The sequence below is a fragment of the Morone saxatilis genome, unplaced genomic scaffold (genome assembly GCF_004916995.1).
Source record: "Morone saxatilis isolate NCDOM2014 unplaced genomic scaffold, NCSU_SB_2.0 Contig10, whole genome shotgun sequence".
Classification (NCBI taxonomy): Eukaryota; Metazoa; Chordata; class Actinopteri; family Moronidae; genus Morone; species Morone saxatilis.
The window spans coordinates 12,337,374-12,360,199 of NW_023339652.1; the positions used below are offsets into that span (position 1 = coordinate 12,337,374).

The following is a 22,826-nucleotide window of genomic DNA, read 5'->3' on the forward strand; positions in this document are numbered from 1 at the left end:
TTGAGTAAATGCATGGATAATACATTGGAAGCAACCAACTGGTGGTGCAGCTTTCGACTGAAGAGATTTATGTGTTTCCAGTTGTCTTCATAGCCCTTACAGTAACTAGGAACCACTCATTGCTTCCTGAAAGCATATTTCCAACTTCAAATACAGCTAATTTAAAGTTTCTTTATTTGTTCTGTGGCAAAATCAAAGTCTGCATCACTTACAAACATGGACAATTGTATTTTTCCTTTTTTACCAATAAAATTTGAGCATCCTTTTTTAATGCCTCTTGATTTTTATTTCACATATGGCCTTTATTGGCCTCATTAAAATCATTACAAAAAGCTGTTTGTCACACACAATACTTTATTAGACATTATAGAAACATATTGTTTGACCCAAACATGAAGCATATACTTTACACCCTGACAACGTGGTTTTTGCTGAAGGCCAATATCAAACCAGAAGGCACAAATACAATATAGTAGAGGCCTGTGGTGTAAAACGCTGATATGGGAAACACAAGAACTCCTGGCCTCGACTGATGTGGTACTAATGTGTTAGGAGGTGAACAGTCGGCCGTGGCCATGCCACCTCATTCAGCCCGGCTGACTCGCACAGCCTCTTTCCTGTGGGGCTGAAAAGCATTGCAGCCAGCCAGTCGAGCGCAAGTAACAGCTGTTTTGTTAGCTGTCTGAAATCCTGGGGACCGGAACAGCATAAGCTCCCTTTACTATGCCGTTGGATTGAGGGGAGAGTCCAGCCGATTGTTTCAATACATTTTGTCATTAAAAATCTGAAGCAGAGCAAACAGGGTGGAGCAGGGTGTGGGCAGGCCTGTAAAGCGCTGCATTGTTGAGGTGTCAGGACCGTTCAGCTTATCCAGCAACGGGAGGAGCAGGGAGGGATGTCATTCTGCAAACTAATGCTTCTGGTCTGATTCACTCACTCACTCACTTACTTAGTTGATGTGTAAACATTCTGTATCATCTCATCTATCATCTGTTGATCCAGACTCACTATCTCACACACGCAAAACACAAAGCTACAGGTAAACAGAAAGCACAGTATTTACTAAATCTCTAAGAAAGTCTATGCAGTCTGGTAAAACTCAAATACAGCTTACTGAGAGCGAAGAGAGGCGGTCTAAGGTGTAAAACATGAACTAAATGTTGTGAGTTTTGTTGATGTTAATGATCTATGATGCATGCTTAGCCCTCATGCCTTATTTATCAATAGTATTATGCAAGATGATAGAAAGGGAATAAAATGATGGAGCATGGAGACTATGCTGAGTATAAATCTCATTAGTTATAACTGTAATACAAGAAGCATTGCAAAAGCCAGAAGAGATACAGTAACAAGCTCATACTGTATACTGAGCATTGTTTTTAAATTACAAAACATGCATAGCTTAAGTTATTTGTTTTAGTATTGCATTTTGCACTGAAATGTCCTTAGACTATATTAATAATATTATGCCTCTTTAGGTAAGCAGTTATTTTAAGCGTTTGAATGAGGGAACACAAAAGTCTTTGTCCCTCTGGCAAATACACCACCATTTAAGTAGGTAAGGTGGTGGGGGGGTTGATTACATCATGTTTTGGCCATTCTCTGTTTCGCGGTTACTGCAGAAGTCACTATGGGCCTGGGATTAAACCCCAACCCCTGCTGGTAACATCAGTGTCTGTGAAAAGTGAAAAGCCCAGACACTGTGGTGTTCTTTGTCTTTGGATTAAACCACAAAGAATCAGCCTTGCCAAAAAGGTACCAGCATGCGCTCGCTTCTCCCAAACTCTTCATTTCCCAGACTCTGGTCAAGACAAAACAAGAGCTCCTGCTTATATACCAGGGGGACCCCTGTGGGCCTTTTGTGTATTGAGAATACCTTAAATCCCATCTGGGCACGAGTGCAAGCATTACTGAGGTAGAAAAGTAAGTTATACGTACTTCTTGGATAGAAATATCTAATTGAAAAGCGCTTTTCTACTTAATCTATCAGCGGTTTGGCTGTCAATTATTCTGGACAGGCCAAAAAAAACCAAACGTATGTGTTGTTAGTGGACAGGTCATTCACCCGCAGATGAAGCTTAAGTATTAGGTAACATTAATGAGGCTTGTTGCACAACAGGAGTACATGTTCACACAAGCGTATACGTGTGCACATGTACTTTTTTCCTTTCTAAATAAATATTTCACATGAAAACCTGCTTGCGGTGGCCTCCTCTCTCCTGGCTGCTCCTCTTAAGGTTTTCAAGAGTCTTTCCTCACAGGTTTGAGCAGCAAGCTTCCATCTCGCTCCTCCACCAGGAAACCCAACTCCCTGAGCGCCGAGTAGTCAGCGGTGCCACGGCGTTCCAGGTTGGCGACCAACTCCTGGTTCTGCGGGTTGTGTTCTAGGAGGTTCCTGATGGCAAAGATGGCCCACTGGCTGATAACTAGAGTCATCCGGTTAAGGACAGCAACACCAGAATTTCACTCGTAGAGAATGAAACATAATGTGATAAACAAGTTATGTTATTTTAAAACATACTAAAATAGCTAATTACTAATAGCTAAAGTTCATAACCTTAAAAAACAAGCATGAACTTGTGTGTCAAATATTTTTTCATGTCTCAACATGATTCAACAACAGATTAAACAACCCTACCACTTTGCAGCCCTTTTGTAACACCTTAACAAATAATATTTAATGCTAGATATGAGTATGGGCAAGCAGTTGTAGCACAAGATACGTTTACAAAATCAACATCGTAGATAGATGAAAGGCTAGAGTTGGTAGAAGGGTTAACAGTTAGTTAAACATTTTCAATGTCCAGCCCAGGATGTCAAACTCGTGTGTGCCTGGTATTTGCCTTAGGTCGCTGAGTACACAGACAACCAAGGAAACAAATGAGTTTTGCAGACAGGTTATGTTTTGTGATACAAAACATTCTCAGCTCACCCCTCTCAAGTTTCCCACATAAATCCATAAACATTTTTTTTATTAACAATGTTTTTCTCAAACAATTGCTGACACCTACATGAAAACGGTGGACAGAGTGAGCTCTGTGTGTGTGTGTGTAAGCATGTATGGGAGAGTGCCATGGGGACAAAGGCTCCAACTATTGACCTGGTTAACGGACAGTTTGGCACGATGCCCTCACTTAAGCCAGCTAATACCAACTGGTAGCAGGGTGCACAGCGGGCGATGGAGATGTGAACGACTCAAGGGGGGTCATTGGGGCTCAGTGACCGGCAGAGTACTCCAAATAAACAGAAATTGGCTTCTTCTCAAAGCCTGTCCAACTGTTGGGAAAAAGGGCACTAAAAACCTTGCACGCACACTGTAGAGTCATCACTGTATTAGACAACCAATACAAAAGTCCTGAAATAAATCTTATCTTTGTGAATCTTACCTAGTGTGAATTGTTGCATGGTAATGTTTTGTTGTTGTATTAGATTGCATCATATCAGGAGGTGTTTATAATATTCGGCCCCCCTCATTTATGTAAATAGGGGACTGACAAAACATTAACTCATATCAAAATGTAATCTAATACAAAAGCACCACTGTGGCCTGAATAATTACCATAAAACTGACTTAATTCTCTGATACAGTGACAGACTTGAAATGGATGCTGATCAAAACAATAAGAAGCATTTACAAGCCCCAAAGACTTCAATAATGAATGCAACAAATCAGTTAACACTCCTGACCAGCAGTAAGCAAAGATGTAATGAGAGTGATGAACACTATGTGACAAGTTTGGCCGGCCAGCCTGCACACACACTGCAGCAATCAAAGCTTGATGCAACACTTGTTTTTGGTTGCAAACCCACCAGCTTTCCTGTGCAAACATGCCAAATGCAATTCTAAAAATGCCAGGATAAGATACACAATGCTTAAAATAACTTCTGGGCAGACATATGAAAAATGATTTAGGTAAACTTGAAATATATGTACATAAACACAGATGTGTTTGTATTTCTACACCATCAACTTGTGTTAACAAAGGATACAAGGGTTGTTGCTGTCTATGTTGCAGTTGTCCAAGATGAGGGGGATGCCTTCCAGTTCTCTCACCTGAGGAAACAAGTTCAGTAAGATGTAAAAAAGACTAAATGGATTGGTGAGGATGTCGTTTTTCATTTTCCATGTTTGGCATGGCTAAAAATGTTCCAATAGTTAAAAAAATGTCTTAGCTCAATAAAAGCTAATTTCGCAGTGTTTAGTCAAAGTATTTGTCGATGCTCTTTGCTTTGTGATTATAATACACCCTGTATCAGGGTATTCTGTACTGATTGTCTGAGCAAAACATCCTGGGGAGAATAGAAAACCAGAAATTAAATCTATGAAAAAGTTTTGACAGCTTCTCATAGCATTTTCAAAGCAAAAGTAGTATCAAATGCACCAATTTCTTTTGCTTTTTGCCACACAATTCTGATGTCCATGCTCATGCTGCAAATATATCACTAGCACAGACAGTGACAGTGAATCACAAGATTGGGTAAAGCAGTACAGTCTAGCTAGTAATCATGTTTTAAAGGGAAAGTACAAAGTACACATTTGAAGTGTATTCAACCTAAGTGTCCCTTACATCCATTCAAAAGCAGCAGTGTGGTTGTGGCTTAGTTCGAGACACACAACAGGGTGATCTGCTCTGTATCATGTGTCTGATTCTATAGGCTAAATTATTGTCTTTGCTTGCTGTTGCCTTCCTCTTGCCGCTGTGGTTACCCTCCAAGCATACTGGTAGGAGCTCCAGAGCAAGACAAAGTGCTGAGTTTCAGAAAATGGAAATGTCATTTACACTGTCAAAGAAACAAAGTCGCTGACGAGTACAAGCACGCAGGTCTGCATTTTCCACTCTCAAAATGATTGTCTGAAGTTGCTTAGATTATGTCCAAACCCATAAAGAGATGAATAACAAGCGACTGGACCCTGACTTCAGCCCGGTGCACGCAGTTCAGCGCTTTGCATGCACATCTGAAATTACAATCTCTCCCAAAGGTGAACAGAATGACATTTGGTTTACTGGAAGAGATCTTAGTGAAAACAGATATGGGGTGATTTTTGACCACTGACAGACCACAGATCAGCATCCATAAATATTATAGAGAGGCCAACTGAGGGTGGCCATCCCACAAGCATTCCACAAATCTGTTTCTATTAAGTAGGACTGAGTCTATAATGTGCCATAGATAGAGGCCAACTCCTCCCTATCCCCTTTATTATCTATCTGTGCTTTATGTTAATCATGAGATGCTGACAGAGGGCAATGGAGGGAAACTGATCCAAATCACTAAAGCGAGGGAGGGAATGTTTCCCATTTCAGTGCAAAACCGAGCTGTTGTGTTGACAGGACTCATAAGCTTGCAGTTGTAGGAACACACAGCCTCACGCTCCATTAGACATAACACTCATTTACAGTCCTCAGGAGATCATGAGGTTTGATTCAACAGCCCATTACCACAACCTGTCCTTTAAACATGCTAATTTAGTGTAGTGATCTGTCAAAGCAATACCAGGAGGGGCTCTCAGACCTCTTCTTGACCCATGACCCCATTGTGTTAGACTGATCAAACGGTGCTCACTAAAGGCCCAGATCTCATTAGAGGAGAGATGTCAGTGGATTAGAAAAAGACAATAAGTGAAGAAAATCATATGAATAACAATACTAACCGTTTGAGGTATTCTATGCATTTTCCTTTTCTAAATCCCTTATTTTTCCCAGACCTTAAATTGGTCTACTTTTTTTTTTTTAATTAAGCATATTAATTCACACATATTCATTCACTCTTTTCTACCCATCAGCAGGCTGTTAAGATGTTGTTCATTAATTACTTTAAATATTCATTACTTTGTTAGGGTGCTTTCACACTTAACCTGTTTGGTCTGGTTTAAACAAACTCTGGAGAGTTTGCCCATTTGGCTTGATTTTTTAGAGTTAGTGTGAAAGCATTCAGTCTGTTGTGGACTAAATGACTTCATGCTTACACCTCTTTGATTTATTTGTAATAAGTCGGTGTGACTGGACCAGAACTAAAAGAAAACAATGTATCTAAGTTCTTCCCTTGGTCCAGCCCAATTTAACCAAACTAAAGTGTGAAAGCAGCCTGTTTCTGTTTTTTTTAATCCATCCATCCATTCCAAACCTTGTTTTGGTTGTTGGTATTGCTGTGACACAGGTTGCCTATCAGCCTGATGAGGTGGGCCTTGAAGCTGATGACAGGGGAATGGGACGAAAAGTCTCCATCTCCACTGAAGGAAGAGAAGTTTTGTGCAGCACTGAAAATATTCTTACTGGCCTTCCCTATAGCATGTACCTGCTGCAGGAGCTCTGCAGAGAGAAGCACAAAGAGGAGGGAGATGAAGAAAGAGAGAGAAAAAGTAGATACATTTACTTGTGTTGTTTAAGCACTTTACTTTTATCTGGATCTGGATCTTTCACCATTCCAAGGAGTGTCTCTTTTGCCCAGATGACATGTTTACCATAAGACGGCCAAATTGGACCCAATGTGCGAGTGTGTGTTTTCATTTACCAACAGTGGTCATGAGAAGGTCAGGATGGTCCTGTAGGAACATGAACTGCCTGAGATCTGAGGTCATCTCACACAGCACGTCCAGCAAACTAATCACTGTCAGTGCCTCCTGCAGGACCTACAGGGGATTACAACAAACAGGTGTCAGTCACATGGAGAAAGGATGCTGTGTGAGATAATGCTAGGGAGGGGACATGTCTGTTAGAAAATGGAAAACTAAAACTGGAAAAAGCCAATGTTACATACAGATTACTCACTTCATGAGGCAAATAACACAACAACAACACCAGTTCCAAAGGCCTGCTAAACATCTGTGTTTTTGAGGCCTGCGCAAGATACATTACTCAGGTTTACTATCTGTACCTCATCACTGGAAGCGGAGCCAGTGGCGAGTGTCAGCACAGCTCCACAACCTTTCTGGAAGGAACTAGCCAGGAAGCGAGCCACACTGGGAGGGACGCCACACTCCTCTGAGTCCTCCTCTCTTAGCTGAGCAAAGAGCAGCTCTAATAGAGTAACTCTGAAAACACACACACACAGATACATATGACACATCTACAGCACCTTTTAGTATGAGATATTATGAGTTATTAGCATTTTCTATGTGTAGGGTAGTACTACTTAATATGTAGCATTAGCTTTTCTGGGTACATCACCTTGCTATTTCACAGTATCAGAAAAGTATTTTATTAGAGGTTTAATGGGCTGTGTTTACTGTAAAATCAGTTTCTGTGTAATGTAGGAAGATCTAAAAGTCTATAGTGGCATTCACTGTCTGTCACTACATTTAAAGTAAAGTACTTTTCATGGTGAGACATCCCAGAGTACATGCTCTCCACCAGAGCGGAAGACTTGAGGAAATGCTGGGTAGCAATGAGAACCCTGTAAAACAACGAATACCAAATAAAAATGTTATCAACAAGTCGCAGAAAATAATAAGTAATTCCTTGACATCATACACACACACACCGTATACTCTTTAGACATATCAACTAACAAGTGCTTTACACACTAACACAGACACACACACACTTACGTCCAGTCCAGGTCAGGTTGGGTCCTACAGAGCTCCATCACCCTGAGAGCCAGCTGGATGTTCTGCGGCTCAGACAGTTCTTCCACCTTAGCTTCATCCAGACATGTGTGGAGTACCATAGACCGCATTAGTTTTACCGGCCTTCTATCATTTCAAACACTGAGCAGCTCGCCTTTTTGGGTGGAACTCAGTGTGAGACAAATGGCTCGGCTACAAAGGTCTGTGATCGAGCTTTCACAAAGAAAATACTGATGCAGAATGTGTGTTGGTGTAAAAAGCAAAGGGCTTAACACGGTCTCATATCAACACTGTTTTTAGTGTGGAACAAATAGAGAGATGTAGACGACACGCCTCAAGTCTAGAGCCAGATTAAAAACACAGAGTAGTATACAATATAGTTCATAGTATGAATTATTATGGTTTTATTTAACATTGCAAATGTGCCACACAAAACTTACAGCAGGATATTAGGGAAGCTCAGCTGCCAAATGTCGTCTTTACACAGTTGGTTTCCAACTGCTAAGTTACCAAGGAACTGGATCCCACAACGAAGAGCTGGATTACGAAAAAAAACAAACAAAGAGGAGCATCAAAAAGGTCACCTAAAAAAATCGAATCATTTCATTAAGGAACAATTACCTAAGCTTAGACTTACGTTCAAATATGTCATCTCTGCTCTCCAAAGTTGTGGTCTGAAGGAGGCTTAGCAGTTTAAGGGACACATCAGTGAAACCGAGCTCCCTAGAGAAAAAGGATGATTTTATTATGTACTTGCTGTACATTTAGTTGCTTCCTTGCTTATTTATTTCGTCAAAGAAGAAACATAAACACATACATGTGCATTGCAAACTAATACAATATCGCTGTAACGCCTACAACTTTGCGATATACCAAACTGAATTGTCAATTATCAAAAAGATGTTGATTCACCCTTATGGTCATTTTCTAAAGCAGTTTGTGCTGTTCCTATATCTCTCTCATATTCTCCCAGCCACTAATTAGACCTGGTATCTTCTGTCTCATTAATACTGCATTGCATAAGGAATTACCTGAGCAGAGTCTGGTTGCGAGTGCTCTGGACACAGGCGTTCCTCTGAGCCCTGAAGCACTCGGCCGTCAGCTGCAGCTGCAGGGTGACAGACTGCAGGTCTGGATCCTCACTGCTGGCAGCCTGCAGCTCATCACACAGTCGGGACAAGACTTTTAGGAGACTGGAGAACGCCTCTTCCTCCACAGCATCTCTGGGACAACAACAACAACAACAACAAAGGAAGTCAGCACTGTTACTTTAGTGCAGAGGAGGAGTGGAATACTTTAATAGTCACTTTCACAGAAGACTCTTTCATTTGTCAATCACAAGTCAAACTAACAGCGTTATCATTTTTTTTGCTTATAATGATTACAGGCAGTGGCATCATTAATGTTCTCAGTTACACCCAATGCTTTCGCTGACATGACAACTCAAAACGTCTGAATCCACAGACAGCTTGGACAGTCGTCTTTGTTCTTTATAACAACATTTGAACTAAAGTGGACATACTGTATCTGAACTAACATGCACTGCGGTCAGGTGGCTGAATGAGCTTCCACCGAGCAGTTTACTAACACAAAAGGGACAACGGGCCTCAACACCAGCGGCAGTAAAGGGCCCGTACCGTTACGTTACGTTAGCATTATTATATTTGACAGTACGTAACTCACTGGTGTATTCAGGCTAGCTATCCGATAAGCTAACGCCCTCATTTTCCATTTAACAACTGTGTCAGTTACTTCGTCCGCACCTGTACTCCTTGTCCCGTAAGGCAGTCGTAATTGTTTTTAAAGCCTGCAAGTGTCCAGTGCAGGGTTTCTCATTCAGAATGCCAGCGACAGACGCTGAGATATCCAAAGAGCCGCTGGTGGAAGCTGCCATGTTCGCCTGATTCATGCGGATGGGCGGGACTTCCGGATAACTTCCCGATACGTTATTGGTTCAATCCGGGATGAAGGCGGAGTCACAGCATGTGCTGCTGTTTTCACACTGTAGGGTCACTGTGCTCAGTCAGGAGAGAGAGAGAGCTCAGAAAATGTTAGTATTTCTTAGTCAGGGTTGGGGTTATTAGTAACTAAGTATATTTACTGAAGCACTTTACATGAGTACAGCTTTGAGGTACTTTTCTTTTTCTCATTTTGGGCTGCTTTATACTTCTACTCCACTACAATTCAGAGGCAAATACTTTACTTTTTACTACTACTACATACAAACACAAAATATTATCAACAAATAAATGATATGCTAGGATAACATAAGACTTTATTTATCCTTGGGGTTCATTCATAAGCTACCCAGCAGTATATAAATGATTTTTATTATTATTATTTTTTTTATTAGCCCCACCTTTATCAGCTGCAACATTAAAGTGATGTACACATGACTGCATCAGTAATTATGATCTAATGACATTATATTCTGAAATGGGCCAGTCTGCACAATGAGTATACTTTTAGTACTTATATTTTAATACTAATACCTTTGTATTTTTACTTTTCTAACTTTGAATGCAGGATTTTTAGTATTTCTACACTGTGGCATTGCTACTTTTACTTAAGTTAGTAGTTTAGTGCCATTATTTCATGACATAGTATTACCAATAAACTAATTTAGATATACCATATTTCCTTCTGGTGTTACTGAGAACTTCTGCTCCAACTTTATCGTCCACAAAAGGACATTTGTTTTGCAGTCGGTTGAAATATAAAACAGTTGTACTTTCTCATAAGGCATCATTTATAAGGAGTTTTAAATGGGAGAGTTGCTAAGGTAGCTCTTCTCCTGTTGTTCATCATTTTCTATGTAATTTACTTCATGCTCTGTTAAGAGTCATCTTGGTCTATTATCTTTATAGTCTTGTGAAAAGCTTTGTAAAAGGCATGTTTTACAGTGCTTCATAAATCTACTTAATTTCTTTTTGCTCATAGTCAGCCCTATATCCACCATAAGTCTAAGATGAGGTGTTTGAAGCTGACAGCTCACATTACAGAAAATGTAGGCCCACTGTATACCTATACTTAGACATACCCGCAATATTACTGAGATAGAAGTTCTGTACAGGCTCTGAACTGCAGCTGCACCATTCCCCTCAAGCAATGTTTAAAGGTCTGAAGATCAATTCATTGAGCCCAGACAAGTTGTGGGACAATTGTTGCAGCTGCAACATTAAAGCCACATGGCAAGCCTTTGGCATTTCCATGTAGAGTGGCAAATTTTAGATTACAGTATTTGGCTCTGTATGGTTGTCCCCTGTGTTTTCATTGGCCAGGCACAGCCCAGCAGTGGTGAAAGGCAGATCAATGTGGAGGAGAGTTGATTATGGATGGTGAGGAGTATCCAAGTCAAGCAATTTGCCAGCTTTAAGATGAGGTATTCAAAGATCCAAATATTTCCAGTATAGGAGTCCCATTATTCATTCTTTGAGTGGAATAACTGGAAATATCCTCATAAACTGGAAGTGGTAAGTTACGACGGGGAATCTGAAGAGTCGTGTTACAGAAAAAACAGGACTTTAGTTATTCTGGAAACCTCAGTTATGGTAACTAGAAGATGGCTGGTTTAGTCTGCAGTGGTTGAGGATTTTCAGTAAAAAACATGAACACAATTAACCACATAGAGTCTTTATTATTCACAGATGGTCGTACAGTCTGATGATACAAAACACAATCAATGTTGAAAGCAACCCAATAGATGAAGCACATCTGGTCTGTCAAAACAGATGAAATGGAGCAAAAATATCAACCAACAATCTATCATGGTGTCACTCATGACAACAAAGTCTGAATTCAAATTAAACACAGTAGACAGTGGTTAAGGAGATGACAGCACCCTGTTAATGTATTATATTATTTCATTTCACTCTTGTAGAAGGCATGTAACTTTCAACACATCTGGCGTAGAGGTATCAAGTGAGGAATTAGTCTTTTCTTTTTGTTGTGTTAAAAATAACTTTTGACCATGCTAACGGTGGTGCTTTATTGATCTATGGATCTATCAAAGGAGGTTGGTCGGTCAGATCGGTCCAGACTGAAATATCTCAACATTTATCAGATAGATTGGCAGGAATGTTGTACAGACAGTCATGGTTCACACATGATACATAACTAACGACTTTGTAGATCCCCTATAACTTCTCTAAGGCCACCATGAGGTTGCCATCTGTGGTCTCAACAACTATTGGCTGGCTTGCCATGAAATCTGGTACACATGTCCCCCTCAGGATGAATTTTAATAACTTTGTTGATCCCTTATACTTTCATCTAGTGCCATCAGGTCTAATTTTCAGTCTGACAAACACTTTGGTTCATGACCAAGTATGTATAAACATTCCCATCAGCCTCAGCTGTACGTTGTGTTTAGTGCTAATTAGCAAAAGTTAGCATGCTAACGGACTAAACCGAGATGGTTAACAAGGTATTACACCACCTAAACAGTAGCATGTTAGCATTGTCACTGCAAGCATGTTAGCATGCTGACATTAGCATTTAAAAGCCTACTGCTTCACAGAGATGCTAGCATGGTTAGCATTTCTGTGGGGCTATATTAAGTTGAAATAACAAAGACCTGTTGTAAACCAATGCACTGGATGGGTTGCAAACTGCGTCTGTAACTGTTTTCAGTACATATAAAACGTTTGCATATGAACCAAATCCAATGATTTATCTTGCACGCAACAGCATTCCCAATTTAGGTGTTTTCAGATGTTCAGCAAGAAGTGTGGCACCAGATATTAAAAACTATGTTTAAATAATATTTGCTCAGATACGTGTTGTATTTCTAATGCAGAATTACTATCCACTTTTTGCACAGCTCAGAACCAGAACTCAGAGACGAAGAAATGGACGATGACAATGTTGCGATGGGAAATAACCCCTGATTTGACATAGTTCATAGCGACCTCCAACACAAGGTCCTTGGGGCCAATGATAGGTTTCACCTGCCGAACAACACCTGAGGGATGACACAGACTGGGATTAGTGACTGAAATTCAGTTTTGGGAGAGATATAAGTAAATGTAATATGTGTATGTACTATTCAATAAAGGATTTAGGAATTTGGTAAGAGAACTGACAGCCTGGTTTCAAGTTTTACTCTCTCCTCTTACCCATAATCATGCCCTGGTGGGAGCGCTTCTGCACATCAAAAGAGAACTGGTCATCTGCATCCAGGATGTCAAAGAAAACATCAGTCGCACCGGGTACAGGAACAGGGTTAGCTGCCGCAACTGTCCGCAGGAAAACTAGATCTGTTGGAAGAGTTGGTTTAAAGTTTCTATTAGTCTGGTAGAAAGAAGCCACAAAGTGCATTTGGTCCTTCAAATCAGATATTTATGATCGATTAAACAATTGTTCTGTGGGTTGAAATAAGTAATTGAATCTTATGCGCTGTGGCAGGTTGCTGGGCGGAAAGTTTTATTTCAACGAGGCTGCAAATAATTTGAGAATTTGCTATTACAAGCTACTGAGTTAACCCTTTTAACCCCAAAAACGGTGTCTCTGTCCTACTTGTATTTAACAGCCTCAAAATCATGAATCATATCTTCAACTATGGATGTAGTGCACATTCTAATTCGCATTGCATATTTTATGTAAATAACTGCATTCATGATTTATGAGGGATTTTCTGTATATGTGGAGTTTAGGTTCGCCTGGAAAACTATTGATAGAAAATACATTTTCAAATATTATAGCTCATTACATAACAGTAATCCAACCAACCAGTGGAGTCTGTGAGGTTTGTGGTGTCACAGCATAAACAATGAAACAGGAAAATCAATTAGGTGCAACAACAAATATTTGTTTCAGGTCACTTTTAATTAAGTTAAATTATGTCACTAAGCTTTTTAACGTCATAGGGGTCAAGACTCAACACCTAGAATGTTAAATAATTGATTGAAGCATTATAACCAATAAAAAGCCTCTTTCCCTGTTGGGGACTACAATACAAACACAAACTAATCTAAAAACTTGCTTCAACCTTGTCTTACCCTCTGGTTCACTGATGTCTCTGAAGGTTGGCAGGGGGAGGGCGGTGTGGGTGATGAGATGGACGGGGTCGAGATTGCAGCCACTGTCATTAGGTTGGCAGGCCTTAATACAACGTACGTTGACAGAAGCATCTCGTCTGGATTTGAAAAGGACAATGGAAAGGAGGCAAGAGGAGAGAAGGAAAGAAAGGAGAAAAGGGGAGATTTAGCCAAGGAAAGAGGAACACACATTCTGAAGGAGAAGTGTGAATTTCCCACAATTTTAACCTAAACAGTATACACCAGTATTCATAAGAAAAAGCTTTGACCAAAACTCCACAGTTGAGTTGAGCAAGAAGAACCTGGCAACACCTGAATAGCCCCATAGACCTCCATGGTTAACCAAGGAACGGGTGCCTTAAAAGGAAGCCAAACCCCGATTCCACAACCTAAAATCATGTTTGTGGGGTTCACCAACGTGAAGACAGTAGCGCTTTCAAATATAACCTCAAAAACTGCGAAGGGAGCGGAGCCATGTAATTAGCAGCAAGCAGGTGAGTCCAAGTTGTTCGCTGAGCACGGGGCCAAAGCCACAGAGATGATTGTGTGGTAATCCACACTAGTGAAATGCCACCAAGGAAAAACAGGATGGTAGAAAAACCACACGGGGGTATGTAAGAATGAATGTCATTTCATGTGATCCAATGACATCATAGTCACATGGTAGACTGAGGAAAAAGATCACAATTTTCACATAATCAAACGTAAATGTGTCCAAAAAACATTATTATCATACAGTGTTTCACTATTTTTACATAATTAAAAATTAACATAGCATTTTGGAAAGTAGGTGGTTATATAATCCAAAGATTTAAGAGAATAATTACCTCATATATTTCATTTTTTTGCGTTTTCAATCAACTCTATATGCATTAAACCCCAAAAACCACCGGGATGAAAGTGGAACAGTGGAAAATTTGTCTGGCTTTCTTTATCCAGCTGACCAAAACAGCTACAAGCCTTTTGGTATCATTTACAGCAAATTAACTGATAACCACCCAATACCAACACTAAAAGCACCATCCATCATATGAGCTGTAATGCCGCTCCACCACTAATTGAGCCCCCATGCTGGCTGAGCCCCAGGTGCCCATAAATAAATGCCACGCTTATTTTTCTTGCTATCCGCTAAGGCGAGGCCTGTTTGATCCTATGGTGAGGCCGCTTGGAACAGATCATAGGAAAAATTGGTTTCAGCATCAGAAATGACCACAGAGGAGGAAGCGCGAGAGTAGTGGCAGAAACCATTGCCGGTGTGTGTTTGTGCTCAGATATTAGAGATTGAAAAGACATTTTTATCTGTCACTCTTTAATTCCAAACGCATAGAGAGTACACATAAAGGGAAGCTGCCGCGCACACATGAGGTAGAGTGAGCTGCCATCAGTGCAAATTAATGCACATGAATAATCCTGCCATAGTGTTGCAGAGATCCTCAACAGCTAATGAGCCCCATCTAGTGGTACAATGTCCTAATATTCTTAATATCTACTGCTACTTCTTATGTTAAAATAAATAACATAAAAGGCATTGAGAGATGTTAAAACAACTGAAAAACAAGGATTATTTTAAAGAAATGCGTCCTCAAGACCACATTACAGATACATATGCAATTTAGATTTGTTTTCCTTTAATAACCATCATTTACTGTAAAATGTATAATTCTGCTGCATTTGGATAAAGAGTTTGTATTGTTTTTGTTTGCTAAATACACTTTCTTGCTGAGAGTTAGATGAGAGGAATCAATACCACTCTGTCTGTACGTTAAATATGAAGCTTCAACAGCCATATAGCCACTTAGCTTAACTTAGCATAGCATCCGCCAGACAGAGCCAGGCTAGCCGTTTCCATTCTTTGCGCTAAGCTAAACTAAGCTAACTGGCTGTAGCTTCATTTTTTGCCAACAAATACGAGAGTAGTTTTAATTTTCTCATCTACATTCCATTTGTTTCTTCATATGAAACATTCAGTTCTGGCTTTCCATCTAGAGCTCAATAGTAATCAGGGACAACCTCACAATCCCCATTTATTGTAAAATAAAAAAAGTATTACGCAGTCTGACCAGAGCTAACACAAAAGCAATCAAAAACAATCTATTATCTATTATGTAATGTATCATTATTATCTATTACTGATAAATTGAACTGGAATATATAAAAGGATGGATGCTGATAAGAAAAGACGGCACTTTATTTAGTTATAAAAATAAATAGATTTTTTTTAAACCACTCAAATTCACCATGACAGACTGCTGTAGCATCATTGTAGTTCTGGGTGAATTACAGATTTGGCCTTTATTAACTGCTTTAGTGGGTAGATGGAAATGGAAATGGAAAGCTGGAGCTGTGCTTCAGTACAAAGAAAAGCATGGAGGACGATGAAAACCACCATTATGTGTTGCAATGGTGTTTTTCATGTGGCGAGTACAAAATAGGGATGGACTCAACACTCCAAGCTATTACTTTAAATTTCCAATCTTCTAATATGGAAATGTTCTTGACGGTCGGATGGCCTGCTCGTGTGTAACAAACACAGCGATCTTGGCCATGTACAGATGTGCCTTCCCGTAACGAATCAGCCTCATCTCCACAGTCAGAAAGAAGTCTTGGGGTTGGGATAAGGCGCGGAGCAATGAAATCTCTCCACCTTGAACCTGCTGCTGCACGATAAAGTATCCCTCGTCGTCTCCGGAGACTATGTTGAGCAGCATTTTGTCTCCCGGCACGGAATTAGATGGTCCCATCCGGAAAACATCAGCGGGGACGGGAGTGTTGATGGGGAAGCTGATGTTGTAGAAGGAGATTCTCAGCGGGAGCAAGAAACACGACGCAGGATCCCGCGTGAACTCGCAAGTTACGCGCTCGCAACGACTGAAAGGGAAAAAATGAAATGCTCATTGGATTGGAGGGCAGAAACGGCTGCGTAGATGGGTAGAAAAAGAGGGAAAGGACAGAGAGGGGGAGTAATAGGAGGAAGCCGGAGGAGTTTGTGAGTGTAAACTGTGGCCAAACCCAAACAAATCCACATCACGGGAAGTCTTAATACTAAACTACAGTTGAGTAAGAGTCCTAAAGCTCAGCTGCAGACAATCAACCCTTCCATTTCAACAGCTCATTATAACCATGCAACCTCACCCCTGTGCTGCCTGCTGGAAGTTTGGAGGACAGGCGAAGGACAAACAGCGAAATCCCCCCTGGACGTTGAAGCAGCTTTCGGTGACGGAACAGGTATGTATCCCCGCTGCACATTCATCAATGTCTGAAAACACATGGGGGTGTGGAAAGGTGAGACATTTAATAGTAATTTACAACCCAGTTTCCTACAAGTATGGGGAAAGGTAGATAAGCACCAACACAGGACCAAAGGTTTGTCCCCTCACCTTGGCACGTGCGTCCATTTTGGGCGAGGGTGTAGCCTGTGTGTGGGCAGGTACAGTAGAAACTTCCGGGAACGTTGGAGCAGCTGTAAGAGCACACGTGTCCTCCAGTGGGAAGAGCGCACTCGTCGATATCTGACAGCAGCAGAGAGCAAATGTGAGCGATATCTGTCGCACGTGTATGGCGAGTAATATCGTGAGATAGAGTCTGACGGTACCTTCACACGTTATCCCATCCATGTCGCTCAGCTGGTAACCACGGCGACAGTAGCACTGGTAGGAGCCGTAGACATTGGCACACTCCTGGCTGCAGGGATTGGCTTCACACTCATTGACATCTGCCAGCATACAGGCACATATACATGTTTCATTACGCTCATTCAGAGATTGTTTTTAAGATTTATTGTGTATAATACAGCCCTAACATAAGTCTTGCATTAATGAAATGAAGAGTGATTTTACCTTCACAGTTTCTGCCATCGTGGGAAAGCTTGAAGCCAGTGGTGCAGCTGCACTGGTAGGACCCCACTGTGTTGTCACACTTGTGGGCGCAGAGGCGTCCGGGATAATGCCTGCACTCATTGATATCTAAAGAACACAGGGGGCACACTATGAATGTCAGAGTCAGAATTTACCAGAGATGCCAACACTGTCCTAGTCAGACAATCATGAAAACATATCATTGGTTGCTGTATTAAAAAAAATACATCATTTTATGACTGATGTGTACAACATGTTCTAATAGAAACAATAAAATAGTGATTCATTTCAGCTGTACCTTCACACAGTTTGGTGATACTGTTGAAGATGAAGCCAATTCTGCATTCACAGCGGTATGAGCCCACCAGGTTGATGCAACCATGGCCTCCACACACATTGCCTGTACGACACTCATCTACATCTGTAACACGAGGGGGGGAATTTACATCTGCAGTATGAAAAAGGGACAATAAGGTGAGATACAAATAGAAAATGGGTTCATTGTATGTACCTTCACAATGCGCGCCGTCCTCAGTGAGGTGATAGCCTCGTCCACAGGTGACTGTGTTCCTGCGGCAAGTGTAGGAGCCCAATGTGTTCACACAAGTCTGGCCAGGCAGGCATGGACTGGTATTGACCACACACTCATTTATATCTAATGAGAAAAGACCATTGACAGTATATATAAAGACATTAAGCAAGACAGCTCACATTTTACCTGTGGAATGTTTTTATTTGAGTTGGACAGAAACTCACCGATACAGCTGCCGATGGCGTCTTGAGTGAAACCGTCTGCACACCTCTCCTTTGGGTGACAGCGGAATGAGCCTGCGGTGTTGGTGCACAAAAAGTCTGGTCCACAGTTATGGGTCCCCAAAGTACACTCATCTATGTCTGGACCAGGCAAGGAGTAAAAAATAATCAAAGCATTAATATACTATGCATAAATCCCGTTTCAACAAATGCATAAAATACTGTAAAATAAAAAGTAAAGTCATCTCTAGGCCATTTTACCACTTTGCATGAAGGATTTTTGGTACTCTCATGGCAATTACAGTCACCATCATTGTGATTTAGATCATTTCTACAGTTCTCCTGACTTACCTTGGCAACTGTTGTCGTCTTTGAGTTCATACCCAGTGCCGCAGCCGGTTTCCCTCTGACAGCGGAAGGAGCCCTCTGTGTTAATGCAAGCTTGGCCAAGGATGCAGTTGTGACTGCCGGTCAGACACTCATTAATATCTGAGGAGAGAGGCATCCACTCAAAAATAAGAAAAGTAGAATATTCTTATAATAAAGCACAAATGTGCAGTTACATTTTGTCTTTGTGGTAAATGAGCAACTCCACAGCCATGCTACCTCTGTGAGACTGAGATACAGCAGTGCTTTGAGCTAAATGTAAGCGCCCTAGCATGCTCACAATGACAATGGTGTAGTGTTTATCAAGTTCACCATCTTATTTTAGCATGTTAGCATGCTAACATTAGCTAATTAGCACTAAACACAACGTATAGAGGCTGATTAGTTAGCATTAGTTTTGCCGGCATTTGGTCATTAACCAAAGTATTGGACACATTCAATTGTGACCTCTTGGTGGCACTGGATGGGAACAATTAAGTTGGATCAGCAAGTGATTACAATTTATCCTGAAGAGGAAGTGAGTCTGTACTACATTTCATGGCAATCCATCCAATAGCTGTGGAGATATTTCAGTCTGGACTGAAGACATGGACCCAACAACAACCCGTCACACGGACATTGCCATGCAGGCACTGGGAAGTAGTTGTTTACATTAAAGATCTGTAGTGAAGTCGTGCTTTCATTTACATTACTTACCCTCACAATTCACTCCATCCTTATGCAGTCGATACCCATCGTGGCATGCACATGTACCATTACCTACACACAACTGGGAGCAATTGGAGCCTGAAAACAAGCAGAGAGACACATGAAGAAGCAGATGTCACAGTGTACAGTGTGTGTCCTAGATCACAGGAATCATGTCACTGGCTGATGGAAACCACCAAGACGTTTGTGCTTAAGCCTCTTACAGCTCTTATTATAACAAAGGAGATGACATCAAGAAATGAAGGTGCCAAAACCTGTACAGGTGTCTGATCCCTCTATAGGCTGGGCGGTAACGTTGACCTCTGGCTTTTCTGTCACCGGTTCTATGGAAGCAAAAGTCCCATTAAAACCAAATATGAGCGAATATTCTGCACCTTGTCACACAATGCAACTCCACAAATATGTGGCTTTTTCATGGGTATGCTGATCACTCCTAGGGCCTTGGTCTTTATCTGCAAAACACTGATTTCCTTTTCTTCACATTCAAGTGTTTTTGCAGCTCTGCCCTTCCCCGCGTTCATGTTTTTCACCTGAAGCCAGCTGGGCGACAAAAGCTAAAAAAGGGCCACAACACCAGTTGGCCCTCGGTTACCATTTGGCAAGGTGTCTACAGATTAGTCTAGTGAATACCCCTGTGACCTAGTCTCTCTGTCTGTCTCTCTGGCAGCAATCTGCTCCACAGCTGCCACCCGAAGGGCATTTATCTAGGCCTTCAATGAAGCAAGGCTGCTCTCTCTGCTCCTAGTAACCCTGCCTGTTTTGTTGTGACGCACTCATTTCTTTGAAAAGTCTTTTAGCCCATACAAACCTCGGTGAGTGTTAAGGTTTTGCTCCCAGTGCTAATAAAATCATAGGCCCCACTTTTTAATAAGGTAGTTTTTATAAGAGCTTGTAACTTGTAGCTGATAGTAATGCTATCCAGAGTCGAGCCATGATATGCTTTCTAGTGGTACACAAATATACTGCTAAGAGGGCTACTGAAGGTGACATGGGATGGGAGTCATGTCTTGTCAGAGATGTGAATTCGTTCGGCTGTGGAATCGGCTTGCTCAGTTGCCAGAAAAAGATCTTGTGGCGCAAAACCCTTGTGAAAGTCCCTATCTAGAGTCAATGTTTGGTTTGCCCGTATTGTAGAAACATGGCGGTTCAACATGGCGGACTCCGTAGAAGAGGACCCACTCCCTCTGTTGATAAAAAACGACTCATTCTAAGGTAACAAAACACAACAAGTTATTTAATAAGACATTTTGGTCCATATCATCTGCAGCCCTTTTTTAGAAATTCAAGGTCAAGGCAATGGGAGTTTTAAAAAGGAACAACCCAAAAGTTGGCATATAACTGAAAGCATAAGAAACTTAAATAACCACCAATAAAGCCAATAGTTATGACTTATAAAGGCCTTATTAGAAAGTGGCAGCACGTCATATTGTCATGTAAGTCATTTGGCACCTAACGTGTGCAAATGGCTGAGGACATTGATTGTTTTGAGCGTCGCAGACAGCCAGTCGCCATTCTTTCATGATAAGACAGAGTGGAGCTAATCAAGACACACAATACTGAAAGCACAAGATTGTTAAGTTCTTTTTTTTACCTTCATTCACATCATTTGGTTTGATTTCCTCCGTTGTGTTTTTGTCACAGCAGGTTTTAACTGTGTGTGTGCACCGTCTCCCCAGAAACAAATCCTGGAGCTCGCAGCTCGGATCCTGGAGCGCTGTCATCAGACCGAGCACGCAGCAGTCACAACACGTCTAAACAGGAGGCAGAGAAGGTGAAACAGAAGGAAAGGCAGTTGAAAAGAAGTGAAAAAGGAGAAGAAATCTTATCTCAAATGTGATGTGTACTGATTTGAAGTGCATTATCTCTGTGTGTGAGAACTGGGAGACGCGCAAAGGTTGAAAATATTGACATTAGGAAGGAGGACAACCTTAGAGATTTTGGTTTCCCAGGGGTCTCCTTGGAAGAAGGGCCTTTCACAGGCCCCTTGCCCACGGGCCATCTTGATGCCATTGTCACAGAGTCGGTCTCTTACTGCTGCTGCACAGCACTGCTCCTGGGCAATCCTGTAAATAAACAGCAGAAGATTTGGCATGAAACCTCATCCAGAAGCGAAACTGTACTCTTTGCTCTGTGAGGAAAGAGTTGGATAAGAAGCGAAGTGAAGAAATACTTACTATTTACATTACATACAATTGATAAGTGGATTTAGTTTGTAGTACGTTGCATATTTACTTGCAAGAGGTAACCTACCCCCCATTCTTTCTCTTCTTTCCTTGGCAAATGTTCCTCCCACTGACCTCCATGTGTTGACCAGGTGTTCCTCTATTTCATCAATCACCACCTCCATGTTCTAACAGTCAAACAGGGCCTTTTAGTGTTAAAAGTGCTCCAGGGGGCCACTTAACGCCTGCACTTACTGTGTAGTTACTATGTGGCAATCCTCCCCTGTAGCGGGACGGATGGTTGAGGGTTGTAGAGATGATTTGGGGCTTGCAACCCCGAGGGCATTTCCTGCTTTTAAAAATACCATCGCAAACGCTGGCCTACAGGACACACACACTTCCCAGTGCAAAATTCCACACTTAGATATAAGCTACAAAACTATTTCATACATAATATTGTGTGAACTGATGGGGAGTGTCGCACTGTTGATAAATACAACAAACGTCACTCATACCCCTCTATGAACTCCCTTGCTCTGAGCCTTCCTTGGTCCCTGGGCCCCATTTTGAGACCCTCAAGAGCACCAAGCTGGTTTGAGAAACCAGGTGTTGCTTACCTGCAGGTGTGGGAAGAGGAGATGAGGGGGAGGATTGTGCAGTCTTGTGCTCTAAGGGCCCGATCCCTCCCATCCTGACAGCACTGTTGTACAGAGAGAGGCTGAATGTCTGCCGTGTTGGGATGATGGCAACAGGATTAGAAAAAGACGGCACAGGAGATGGAAAAAAATAGCAAAGCTGCCCTTGAGTGCCAGTGACTGACTCACATTGAATTAAAATGGGCTCACATTCTCACATTGACTGACACTTTATGGGCAGTAGGTAGATAATAAAAAGTTATAATATCACCAAAGATACATAGCTACGTGTATAAAAAGTTATTCAAACCACTAACACATTCAAATCCTGCATCCCAGTGCCAAACTTCAGCTGTGTTCTTACCTTGTCCATGCAGAACTCCGTACAAAGAAAACAAAAGTATTGTCCACTGTGCCATCGGACTCGGTTTCAAGGGTTTCGACCTTCGACTGTCTAAAATGCACGTTTATATTAAAGTGCTGGTTGATCGGCGGCTGAACTGCAGCAGTGGACGGTGTGTGTGTGTGTGTGCGTCAAGAAGGAGATCATCTGAGCGGCAGCGGAGGTGACACAAATCTCGCATGGTGAGCTTTTGGGGGCGGGGCCGGCGATGCGTGGGGTGCGTGGGGTGGAGGGAGCCGCCCCTCACTGTCCTGGCTACTGAATAATTAAGACACGGCCGATAATATTTTTTAATTTATGTACACTAACTGAGTAAAGA

The 22,826-nt window shown here is 41.5% G+C and overlaps 2 protein-coding genes across 2 annotated transcripts; both read right to left on the reverse strand.

Moving 5' to 3' along the window:
• Positions 1-334: 334 nt before the first annotated feature.
• On the reverse strand, positions 335-10,663 carry atxn10 (ataxin 10). The gene is given in 13 exon segments (XM_035680894.1): positions 335-2,426; positions 3,991-4,054; positions 6,127-6,311; positions 6,514-6,631; positions 6,877-7,033; positions 7,315-7,395; positions 7,550-7,716; positions 8,004-8,104; positions 8,205-8,290; positions 8,599-8,790; positions 9,331-9,481; positions 9,484-9,555; positions 10,639-10,663. Coding segments are annotated over 13 exon segments (1,584 nt in total). The 3' UTR covers positions 335-2,241.
• A 531-nt stretch (positions 10,664-11,194) lies between these two features.
• Positions 11,195-22,664, reverse strand: LOC118336586 (fibulin-1-like). The gene is made up of 17 exons (XM_035673264.1): positions 22,469-22,664; positions 22,087-22,195; positions 21,235-21,370; positions 20,899-21,058; positions 19,562-19,630; positions 19,296-19,385; positions 18,564-18,701; positions 18,216-18,353; positions 17,971-18,114; positions 17,758-17,880; positions 17,442-17,567; positions 17,198-17,317; positions 16,983-17,114; positions 16,738-16,861; positions 13,567-13,703; positions 12,685-12,825; positions 11,195-12,530 (listed from the first exon to the last, which is right to left on the reverse strand). Exons 1-17 carry the CDS (start codon positions 22,521-22,523, stop codon positions 12,391-12,393), a joined length of 2,082 nt encoding a protein of 693 aa, XP_035529157.1. The 5' UTR covers positions 22,524-22,664; the 3' UTR covers positions 11,195-12,390.
• Between the last annotated feature and the right edge of the window lie 162 nt (positions 22,665-22,826).

Bases quoted from the DNA above. Each gene is read 5' to 3' on its own strand.
- LOC118336586 (XM_035673264.1), bottom strand. From the start codon at position 22,523: ATGGCACAGTGGACAATACTTTTGTTTTCTTTGTACGGAGTTCTGCAT. The intron at 17,568-17,757 runs GTACAGCTGAAA...TGTGTTCTTTAG, and splicing joins TATCACCAAACTGTGTGAAG to ATATCAATGAGTGCAGGCAT. The intron at 12,531-12,684 runs GTAAGAGGAGAG...GTCATCCCTCAG, and splicing joins CCACCAGGGCATGATTATGG to GTGTTGTTCGGCAGGTGAAA.